Raw genomic sequence first — 12,611 nt, 5'->3', positions numbered from 1 at the left:
AGATGAGTTCTGAGGCATCTGGATGTAAATGTCAGACCATGTCAGTTATTGGCTTGGCTTTTATTAGTTGTATCAGAATAAACGTTGCTGCCCATCCGGTGGCAGAGTTCTCAGACACCGAAATCAAGAACCTTCATTCCTGTGCTTCCCTCACATAGTCTTCCATTCAGTCGTTGTTCTCTGTCATAAATATACAAACAAATGACAGACTCTGGCCTCTTCCCCGTCAAATGTATACAGTAAATATGCAAAATTGTGTCATTGTACTTTGGTATGGTGTTTTTCACAAAACAATTTCAACGTGTTGAGAGAGAACACTGGGTTAGTCCGAATCAGAATGAACTTTATTAGCATATCACGTGATTGCAGGTGTAAAAGACTGTGTGAAATTCTCTTTTGTGCAAGAACAGTTACAATAGGGAAGAGAGAATATAAATAGAGAAGAACGGACAGAACAAGGCAATAACAGTAAGTCACGTTCAAGACCAATATACTGTATACCAGGGGTCTTCAACAGGGGGTCCGGGACCCCTAGGGGGTCCTCAGAGTTACTACAGGGGGTCCTCCAAATCTTCCAATCCTTTTTATATTGTCCATATTCTGAGAACTGTAGCCAAAAATAGCAGATCTACAAGCTCACAAACGATCGGCTATTTTCGTCAAAGAGGTTTGGTGTAGAGGGGAAAAAGAGCAGACTAAGTACAGATAAAAGGTCAAGTTTATTAGGTAATGACGGCTCAAGTGAAAACACAAATTGACATGAATCCAAAATACACTGATGACAAACGATGAAACTATATGGAATCTATGAAAAGGTTTTGGGGGTCCCTGCTTCATCTCTCTCTCAAGTAAGGGGTCCTTGGCCTGAAAACGTTTAAGACCCCTGCTGTATATAGTATGGTGCATGATGAAAATGTGCAATGGATAGATGGCACTACAGAAGGCAGAAAACTTCTTGTGTAGGTGGAAAATGAACCCTCAATTGTGTCAAACATGACATTCCCAAGAGTAAAGAAATGTGTAAACAACACTTTCACTTCTGGGGCTCTGTAGAAAATAGGGGTCTATTTCTGATCAATGCAAGATTTATGTCTCAGCAATGTCAAAGGAACCGTGTGTCACTCAGTGTCACCAAGATCATTTAAAACAACCATTTGTTGAATTTATCGGCATCTTGGCTGGTTTCTCCCATTTGTTACACATGTGTTAAATGTGAAGCCAATGACAGCACTGACAAATGCAGGTAAAATTGAAAGTGCCTGCTGATGTGTATTGATCAGTGTCCCCCCTTAGCCTGACAGATGGACGGAGCGACCCCTGTACCTTTCAACACCTCAGGCTAAATCTAATTTGGGGACAGTGGTGGGGGAAATTACTCACATTTCTTAAGTAAAAGTATCAATACTGCAATGTAGAAATACTCTGTTAGAAGTAAAAGTCTGGTGATCCAAATTTACTTGAGTAAAAGTACAAAAGTATTGCCATCAAAATATACTTAAAGTACCAAAAGTCGTATTTTAAATAATTGCAGTGGGGTAAAAGTTCAATATATTACTCAACAGAATGTAATTCTGATTAACTCCTCTTTTACATATCAAATTACTACAGCACAGTTTAAGCATGTGCAGCATTCTTTTCCTTTACGTTTCTGTATATCGTCGATGTCATATTTCAAATCACATCATTTGAACAGCACATTTAACAATTATCACACATATTTTATGCACTTTTATAGCTTATGATATGATGGTATTGGAAGCTAATGAATATCTGACAACCCTGTTAAGGGCTTTAATTTAGATGAATGATGTTCAGACAGGCATATAGTATGCTTTAGTGTAATAATATATGTGTGTGTGTGTGTGTGTGTGTGTGTGTGTGTGCGCGCGCGCGCGCGTGCGCGCGTGTGCGTGCGTGCGTGTGCATGATTATTTCATTGACCACCCCACAAGTCAACATAGTTGTTCAATATACCAGATAGTTTTTGCTGTTGCATTCATGATGAAACACTCATTACCCTTGGGGCACCAATAGGGAATGAAATATGGATATGCTGCGAGTTAAGATTCAGAAGAATATCTGCTGTTTTTTCAATTATGCTGAAGGAATACATAAGGGAATATTTCTCATTAGATATCAAATTGATTGATTAGGGACCGTGCCAGCTGTGTTTCATGGACAAAGTCACATTTGCTTATAAGTTGTGGGAAAGATTCACAGGGAATGAATCCTGGTCCGTTCCTGGATGTTGCATGTTCTGGGGCTAGAACAAGACTATTAGAATGTGAAATATACCAACGCCTCAGAGACGGTGAAATGCTGCGCTGCACAATCATGTATAAAGTAGCTTATTGACATAAATCTTCTGCTGAGGTCACACTTAATTGTAATGCCAGTTTTATTGCACCTCCCTAAGAGTGTACAGGGAAATAACACCAAGTGACACATGTTAATGAATATTCATGCGGAACTTTGTCGCAATGTATGCTGTGATACACTGAGCTACCGAATAACTTGGGACAGCAGTGCATGTGCTGCAGAACAGCATTCATTTAACATCATTGCCTAGAATGTCTTTTCACGGTGTGGCCAAAGGCCAAGCAATCTAGAACAGTCGTTCTCGACCTTTTTTAAATTCAACGATCCCCATATATACTTTTTTCCCCCCCTTTTTTCTGTGATCGCACTGTACATGTTCAGTGTTCATTTAAATCTGAAAATGGAACCACAAGTCTGTGAGCTTGTAGATCTGCTATTTTTCAATAGCTAAAGTGTAAAAGAATTAAGGCCCCTCCACCTTGGGCCCTAGTAACCCAGTCCTACTCCCCCCCCCCCCCTTGAGACACCCCTGCATTTGGTTCCCTACTATCAATCATTTAGCTGGGGACCTACGGGAACCCCCTCAAGGGGTCAAACAGGCTTTTCATTATGCGGTTAGTAAAACAGAAATGTCCCTGGTAGGACATGAAAGTTACAGATTGCAGCTTTAAGCATAAAGATCACCATTTCCATTTGGCCAAATGAGGACATGCACACAGCCAGCCAGTCTGATCACAACTGAACGCGGCATAGGGATTTGTGCAGCTTCATTCACAAATTGTGCACATAACTTACTATTGTTAGTTCAAGAACACTGGACATGAAGACTTGTTCATATAAATGATGAGAGTGGGCAGTCATCTACCCTTATTATTTCAGTGTTCATGTAACTCACAGTGTAAAAGGCAAGGAACAAGTACAAACCAAACACAATTCACACAGCAATGTAACCCAATACACGTGTATATAAAAAATCACACCCGTGTGAACTGAGCGGTGGTTTACCCACCAACCCCCCCCCCCCCCCCCCCTCCCCCCTTCCCCTCGGGCCGCAAAAGTCTAGAGTTCAGGCCGCTTTTTTTGAAAAAAAAAGTTTTGAAAAAACTCGGGCGTGCTCAAACAACAGTAATAACTGCGTATTACCTTACTGTACTTTACTGTACTGTATACTGTGCCTAACTGTACTGTATACTGTACTCTACTGTACCTAACTGTACTGTACTGTACATATTCTGTGTTCTATATCTATGAATTCTATGTGTTCTATATCTATGAATTCTATGTGTTCTAGATCTATGAATTCTGTCACCTCCCCCCCCGCCCCCAGGCTAGTCTCAACAGCACCCTCTTACCCACCAACCCCCCCCCCCCCCCCTCCCTGTGTGTGTGCGTGTGTGTGCCTGGCCTGGCCTGGCCTGAAAACAGCGCCCCTCCCTTAACATGTGTGGTCAAAAAAGGTACTGTAGGCTACATACAGACACACACGCACACACACGCGCATGCATACACACACGGCCACGTATAGGAGACGGTGTGACCACCGCTCAAAAAAAAGCCTGATACAACAATGCCTGCACTATCAGGAGAAGGATCATAGGAGGACATCAAAACAACATCAGAAGTATAAATAGAATGACTCTGGGGTGTGAACGTCCACTCTCTCTGGGCAATGAATGAATTTCATCAAAGTCACAGACATACTGTATGTTAGAAATATAAGAATCAAAGTGACTCGCAAACAAAACAAAAAGCAGTGATAGGCAGGACACAGGGAGAGAACAAGACAAGCAAGGGATCTAGAATCTAAGAAGAAAGCAAATTGATGTGCTACACAAACATGCCTTGAGTAAAGAGAAAGGTAGGTCACATTAGACAGCATCAAAGTTAGGTAGGTGGTGTGATTAAAGTTCCAGGCGTGGTAGCATCATTTCCTGCTTGCTAATTTAATAATAGACCAATAATGTCAGATGGAGCTGTGCTGCCTTACACTTAATTTATACTCTGTAGAAGAACCGTGATGCTAGCCAAAAAGGACAGATTTTCAGACTGCCTATAATATCAGCTAGCTTGAAAAGCTGTTATTTTTGGCAAGTAACATGATCGTACTATCGAGTATAAATTGAGCCTCAAGCCAATATGATGCTTAAAGGTGCTATAGACAACATTGTTGCACTCCACTCAATTAAACACCTCTGTTGCAGATGCACAACAGGTTAACTACACGTAACACGCCGTAAGGGTGAGAAACGACGGTCAGGTCGCAATGAAACAACAGAGCTTCTGGCACCGCACAGAGAGACAGACACAGAGACGCACACACAAACAGACGTACAATTAGCGACACGCCACAGACCCATGTGAGTGAGCCGATCAGCGACACAGCACAGACACTGCCTTGATTAGCGTGACACACTCACTCACTGTTCACAGTCAATACTTTTTTCTGTCGAAAAGCAATACATCGTTATTCCGCAACTTTTTAAAAGCTTTGTGGGTGCATTCTTTTCTTTGTATTATTTGTCAACATAAAAATGTTATCGCCTTATATGACCTTTAACACATCGGACGCCCACGTGGTTTTGACGTCTTAATTTGCTGGTGCAACGCGTCATTTTACCTACCGGCGAGAGTACTGGCGAGAAAAGTAATCTGAGTAAATGTAATCCGAGTATGTCCTGTTTATTTCGCGAAAATCGTTTCTTTCAGTCAGGACCGTTTTTTATCATTTCTAAGCCACAGTGTTTGTGTTACGGCATGTAGAAGAGGCTGCCGTTTTGAGAAAAAAATGAAAAAAGGAAGAGAATCCGGAGAAAACAGCATTTTTGTGCAGTCGCTAAACAGGAAGTCAACGAGACACACAGCACGTCCGGGTGACGTAATTGCATGTTGGGAAAGGGAGTTTGTTTCATCACCGCGGTAGCCAAGTGCAGTAGCTACAGTACAGTATAGTTTACTGTACAACGCGTCAAACGCGTCGTGGGCCTCCAGCGACATCAAAGAAATTGACTTGTAGACACTACGTGGGCATCCGATGTGTTAAAGATGGGGTGCCATCCCCCTCTAAAACATGATTATGAGCTATTATGATTATACTAGGAGGAAGATTTATTTCCAACAAGGTGTACAGAAAGAGTTAAAATTAGGTTCTTACGTGGCCACATCCACCAGTGCATTAAGTATGCCTGGTTGTCATGGTGGGTGGTGACCCAGCTGAAGTTAGCCACACCCACAGTGTTGGGTGAATGGTAAAAGGGGAGGGGTTGATTCTATGATGTAATTGTATCTGTGTTTTTGGACCGGCACTTTTGACCCACAAGGTGGCAGCCTCCAGGAAAAAACCCAAATACAAAGGGAATACATAATTGACCACACCAGGGGTCTAATGAATTACTGACAGCCTCCTAGACACATGAAAAACAGAAAAAGTACAAATCTTTGGCACCGCCTCTTTAAGTGACACCTACTGTATATCTAAGGCCAAGGATGTAATGCAACTCAGACGTTTGAGGTGGCACCAGACATAAACATGTCCTCCACATTGATTGATGGCATAGATGGCAGATCTACATGAAAGGGAATAAGTCACATCCATGGCAGAGTTATGGCATTTACAGAAGGATCTGAAAGGAGAAACAAGGCGAGGGGAGTTTCTATATTCTATAATAATTCATTGTGAAGGAATATAGGTGGAGATGGGTTTCATTATTATTCAAAGCAAGTTCTGAGGGGGCTGTTCTGGGCTGGTGCCATATTCCACCGATGAGACCATGTGGAAGTGTCATGGCTTTGTTGGTTCTTAAAGTGGGGTCCAGGAACCCTCTGGCTTCATTGAGGGGGTTAAAATGTCCCCTTACAGATCTGTAAAGTTATGGGGGTCCTTGAAATTAAAAGGTTTGAGAACCAATGGCCTAATTCAACAACATCTGTGGTAGGAGATGCACTCTTAATGTCATCTGCTCTCACCAAAACCCTTTTGGCTGTAAACTTTGTTTACACTGCTGATGCTAAATATCACAGTGCTGTCGTGTGCCTAAAATAAACATGTTTTCCTCGTGCGACAGCATACGGCTAAGTATAAACCAGGAAGTGTACTCCTTGGGGCGCGGATCTCCGCCAGGCCAGGTTTCCTAACTCAGGGTTGTGTCAGTCATTGGGTGCCTGCGGCCATCAGGACTCAAGGAAGAGTTTGTATGACAAATGATGCAGGGGAAATGTTTTTCTTTTTCTTCCCGACTCTACAAACTCCGGTTCAAGAGTTAAGGCCCTGATGCATACAACGTGTCAGGTTGTCTCTGAGCCAAATGAGGACATGCACACAAGCAGCCAGTCTGATCTCCACTGAACACCGCATAGGGATTTGTGCAGCTTCATTCACAAATTGTGCTCATAGTAACTTTGTAATTGTTTCAAGAAGACTTGAAACAAGAGACTGGACATGAAAAACCGCCCCATCCGTTTCTACCTGCTGGAGAAGATAATGCTCCGCCTTGGTATGAGGAGTTCTAGACAGAGTTCTGCGAAGGTGAAGAGAAAGACTGAGTTATGTGTGTTCACAGGTCTCAGAAAGTCCTTCTCGCAAGCCGCTTAGAACAGTGGCATAATTAATTAGGTTTTCGATTTATACTCTTATTAGTAAGTACTAAGTACGTGAAGTCAGCACAGTTGCCAATGCAGGACATGATTGTGATTCATATTGCATTAGCTAATTCAGTGGTGTCCTCTTGATTTTGTTGTTTTCTGTTCTTTGTTTTACGAGCACAAATGCTTATGGTTTGTAGATTTTCTTTTATCTGCTTATCATGGTAATTCATTTTTCAGGAGGTACTTTATCAGGGGTTACTTCATCTGCAAGTCAAGTCGGCTTGGTATTAATCGAAATAAAATAAAAAACCCTGAAAAGCAGAGTTAATTACTTTATGATTTCACATTTTAGCTTTTATCACTTTGCATTTATCTATTAACCTAAGGTGAAACATTAAGTGATCTTTCCTTCCTTCCTTCCTCTACCCCGGACACAGATGGGTATACAACCGATGACATTGTGTTCTTCTGGCAAGGAGGAGACAACGCCGTGACGGGGGTAGACAAGTTGGAGCTCCCTCAGTTCTCCATCGTAGGCATCCGTCTGGTGTCCAGAGAAGTCAGATTTACCACAGGTAAGACCTTCAGCAATAACAAATCCCTGCTAGCTTTTTAGGTGTCCTTGCGCAAAGCTCACTCTCCACTCCAAATCGGTACGGTGGGGCCGCTGTTCATCAAGTTTGTAGAATGGACCCACTTGTCCAGAGTATGACATTGATTTATTGTACTGGGCGGCTCCTAGGTGAAGACATACCTATCTGTATCAGTGCAAAGCCAAGAAAATACCGTACACACACATTTGTAGTAGTAGGAATCACATTTTATTGGACTATTGGAATCACATTTGAATGTACAGTAGGTGTAACTCACATCTTTCATTTAAGTGTAATTTATTTGGAAAATGGGGGACACCATTCATCTGGGGTGTATTTGTGTGTTGCCGTTTATTCATCACAGCCTTGGTAAAATATGTATGCTGAAGTATTGATTCATCAGAAGATTTACAGGACCCTGGAGATGATTGTATCATTTGTCACCGTGTGTTGCTCATAGGACATAGGCTTTTAGATTAAAACCACAGTCCTTATCTTAAGCCCTCTTTTCCATTTTGATGAATTGGTCGTACAAAGTCCTTACATAGAGCATAGGTTGTTTCCAGGGCTGTAAATTTCTCAGTGTAGCGGAGGCTGTGAGAGTCAGCCTGCTCCATACATAAAGCTTTTTGCATCAGCAACTTATTGTTGTGGTCGGTTTGAATTAAGCACATCCACTCGACTAATTAATGTTGTACCACAAATGGCTGCCGTCTTTTCTCTGTGAAATGCACAATGGGACGACTTACTGTACCCATATATAATTTTTGCTCACTCATGTAATGCGAAAGGCTGGGGTTCCAATTACGCCCCTTTTTGAAAATGCCCTTTTGCTAATGTTTAGAGGACAGGGAATGTGTTAAAGAAAAGCAGCGTGGCTCTCTATGACAATTCTCAGAGGGGCGCTGGAGCTGCCTGCTGAGATAGGGGGTTGCAGAAAAATCTGCCGTGTTTGCGACTTTCTGCCATGTTTTAATTGGAATCGAACTTGTCCCTGGAAAGGAATCCATCGCTTTGGGGAAATTAAGTGCTCCATCTGAACAAATGGAGAAATGACTACCCTTGTGCGTTGTCAGAGTGCAGACTTTGGAACTCTTTAAGTTGTGCCAATATCACCCCCCCCCCCCCCCTTGTCTTTCCCTTTCTCATTTTCACTTATGCTTTCCCTACCTTGCTCCTCTCCTTCTTTTCTTAAACAATCCGTCGCTCCTGTTTATCATTCCCATCCTCTCCACTCGTTTCCAGGTTCGTACCCTAGGCTGTCGCTGAGTTTCAGGATTAAGAGGAACATCGGCTATTTCATCCTGCAGACATATATGCCCTCCATCCTGATCACCATCCTCTCTTGGGTTTCCTTCTGGATCAATTACGATGCGTCTGCAGCCCGGGTGGCCCTGGGTAAGAGCCTTCACCATTGCACCCGGGGAATGCAGTGAGCACGGTTGCTGTATCCAGGGACGTGCTGGGCTTCAGCCCGGGGAAAAAGAGTTGTAGAGGCCCCTCATTGCGCGCTATAGAGAGAGATCTCTCTCTATAGCGCTGCTGCTACTCAAAGATTTGCCATTTTCAGATCATGACAAGTGACAAGCCAGTGGGCCAATTACATGAGTTATATTTCGTCGTTGTCGGGTGGAAACCTTGTACGTCCAAAGCCGTTTGTTTTGTATTTATCATTTTAAAAATGATTTAAACTAGTGAAAACAGCCGATCTACAAGCACACAACGCCTCGCACCGCGAGGCGTTGTGTGCTTGTAGATCTGCTGTTTTCACTACTTTTGTGCAACGGCCTTGTATGATGAAGCAGGGCTTTGCTTCGCGAAAAAAGGTATAAAATGGAACGAAGGCCGACATTTTATTTTAATTTTTTTCCTAATGGCCGGCCTGGACCGGCCGGGAATGAACCGGCCGTTCGGGAGTTGTCCCGCTTTTCCCAATGGCCAGCACGTCCCTGACCCGGTGAATGCAGTGAGCACGGTTGCTGTATCAATGAAATGTACTGTATGTATGTATGCACCACAGGAGCTTGCGCGCTGAAAGCTCCAGTGATGTAGTATGACTGTAAATGCATACAAAATGTCTTGTTTCCCTTACTGCCCTAATGAAAACAGCCTGCCAAATATGAAAAATAACTCAGCTGTATTGTATATAATTATTTTTACATGGTTAGACACTAACCATGTTATTATTATACCATATGGGGATGATTTCATGCCTACGGTGCATGCAAAGTTTTTACAACGTGGCTTTTATAGGGGACGAGTCGTTTAGAAGATGGTCTGTGTGTGTGTGTGTGTGCGTGCGCGAATGTGCTTGTTCTGGTGGTTAGCGAGGCGTGCATGTGTGTGTCTCTCAAACCACTGGAATGATCAGCGCCAAATATCTTGTGCACACTGCCAGTAGGCCAAGGATGTAAATACAACTGAACCGAATTATGTTTCACATATTTTTCATATTTTGTGAGTATTTTTGTGAATATTTTTCATAGGGAAGCTGGTGTTATGAGAAGCTTCCCTGATTGGCCAACCCGACCCAGAGGCTACACTGGGGGTCTTCAACGTTTTCAGGCCAAGGACCCCTTAGTTGAGAGAGATGAAGCAGGGACCCCCACAACCCATAGATAGCATATAGTGTCATTGTTTGACAGCACAATCATCAGTGTATTTTAGATTCATGTCAATTTGTTTTCGGATATTTTACCACTTGAAACGTCAATACTTAAAAAACCTGACATTTCACTACGTACTTAGACTTAGACTCTTTTTCTCCTTTACACCAAACCTCTTTGCCGAAAATAGCCGATCTACAAGCTCACTACGCAATCTACAAGCTCACAACTCGCACTGCGAGGCATTGTGAGCTTGTAGATCTGCTATTTTTGGCTACAGTTCTCAGAATATGGACGCTAGGGTTCAAGTGGCTAATATAAAAAAGGAGAACAAAAAAGCTTCTATTACACAAAGATTTGGAGGACCCCCTGTAGTAACTCTGAGGACCCCTTAGGGTCTCCCGGACCCCTTGTTGAAGACCCCTGGGCTATACAGTTAGCCGTGACCGAGCTTTGTGTCATGTTTGTGCTGTGCCAGCAGTGCCACCAATTTAAGTGGTAGTGTGCACATTAGAACTCCATTTGAAATCCAAATATGATGATCTCCGTCTCCAGATTTGATTGATCGGTCGGCGGTCGCATGGTAGTAGGAACTAGGGCATTCACGAATAGTGATTTTTAGTATTCAAATTATTCGACCTGAAAGTATTCGAATATTCGACAGGACTGGCCAAACTGTCAAATATTAAGTAAGCAAGAGGCGAACATTGTGTGAGCATGTAGATCTGCTATTTTCACAATATTTATCTGCGGAACCAAGTCACATTAAATGTAATACCTACAATTCCAAGTGCTTGCCAGGGTGGGGGTCCCCGGTTCAAATATGTTTATTTTGGGGTCCCGGACTAAAAAGGTTTGAGAACCCCAGGTATTAACAGATTCATCCACCAGAGGCATTGACAACTCATTCTTATGACTTCCTATCAGCAAAGCTTTATAAACTATATCTTTTTTAAAGAGAAAACAATACAAAAATTAAAATAAGCGAATATTCGACTTCGTTGAACAACGTCGAATAGTGACTTTGATATTCGAATATTCGAATTTGGTGAATGCCCTAGTAGGAACTGGATACTCAGGTACGCAGGTAATCTGACAAAAAGTACTAAAAGTACCAAGGCTATTGCATAAAGCCACTTTGACTCCACTGAGGTGCAAATTCCATTGATTAATATGCATTGCAGAGGGCTGAATTGAGTAACTACTGTAAACGTCCTATCATTCATTTGAACTTGGCTACAAGTCATGGGTCACTGGAGGGGTTTGGGCCTTTGGGGTGACCTTCCCACAGTTACCTTGCCAACAGTGTTTCGGCTGCCTATTCTCTCCGACACCATATGTTCCCTCTGGATTTAGTATGAACTCTAGAAATGTCACTATCAAAACACTTCAACTTTGAAATATTTTCAGATCCATAACTCTTCAGAAGCAAGCATGCAAATGACGACTAAGTAAAATGTTAAGGAGGCATTGGGGAGGGGGGGGGGGTCTTTTACAAAAATGATATGTGCTAATTTCATTTTTCTGTACATTTAATTTAACTAAAGGTCAAATGTTTTACAATTTTCTGACTATGTGGCGTATCATTAATTGTTTCTTTGTGTGTGCGTGTGTGTGTGTGTGCACATGTGTGTGTGTGTGTGGGTGCGTGTGTGTGTGTGTGCGCCCGCGTGCGTGCGTGTGTGTGTGTGTGTGTGTGTGTGTGTGTGCGTGCGTGGCATTGCGCATGTGTGTGTGCCATACTAGGTGTGACAACGGTGCTCACCATGACTACAATTAACACCCACCTTAGGGAGACTCTCCCAAAGATCCCGTATGTGAAAGCCATCGACGTCTACCTCATGGGCTGTTTTGTGTTTGTGTTCCTGGCCCTGCTTGAATATGCCTTTGTAAATTACGTGTTCTTTGGCCGGGGCCCCCAGCAGCAGAAGAAAATCAATGAGCGGTTGAACAAAGCTAACAACGAGCGCCCGCGATACGAGGAGAAACGCCTGAGGGAACAGGTTTGCATCTTCATCCTCTGCCTCCTCTTTCTGCTCCTCCTCATGTGTCAATCAGAGTTCAAGTATAAAACAACCATCTTTTTTTTTCTCTCCCCCATATCTGATTCCTATAGCTAAAGTCAATTCTATTCAAACACCGACAACACGCATTCCCCAAAGTAATCTGCCAGGAAGCATACAGTCCAAATATCGTCACTGTCGGCAGAAACCTTGTATCTCCCAAGTTTCAAATGTGTTTTTTCGTAAGGTAAAGCCCTGCTTCACCACACAAGACTAGTCGCACAAAACTAGTGAAAATAGCAGATCTACAAGATTCAATGTGAGGCGTTGTGTGCCTTGTAGGATCAGCTATTTTCACTATTTTAAATCATTTTTTAAAATGATAAATACAAAACGAACAGTTTTGGACATACAAGGTTTCCACACGACAACAGCGATATGCATTCACCAGCCATCATCCATTGCTTCTCCCCCAAGCACTGACTCTGCTTTCTATAGAGCATAGCCCT

At 42.7% G+C, this 12,611-nt stretch overlaps 1 protein-coding gene across 1 annotated transcript in view; it reads left to right on the top strand.

Annotated features, from left to right (window-relative positions):
* gabrb4 (gamma-aminobutyric acid type A receptor subunit beta4) overlaps window positions 1-12,611 on the top strand; it is a gene marked incomplete at both ends in the record, with an annotated part of 91,730 nt that overhangs the window by 77,546 nt on the left and 1,573 nt on the right. The window contains 3 exons of the mRNA XM_080748789.1: window positions 7,338-7,475; window positions 8,739-8,891; window positions 11,846-12,102. Coding sequence (XP_080604915.1) covers window positions 7,338-7,475; window positions 8,739-8,891; window positions 11,846-12,102 — 548 coding nt within the window. The remainder of the gene's footprint in view (window positions 1-7,337; window positions 7,476-8,738; window positions 8,892-11,845; window positions 12,103-12,611) is intronic.

The sequence above is a fragment of the Nannobrachium achirus genome, assembly GCF_963921795.1.
Source record: "Nannobrachium achirus genome assembly, chromosome: 19".
NCBI classification, from domain to species: Eukaryota; Metazoa; Chordata; class Actinopteri; order Myctophiformes; family Myctophidae; genus Nannobrachium; species Nannobrachium achirus.
This window is presented reverse-complemented; position numbering and strand designations above follow the sequence as displayed.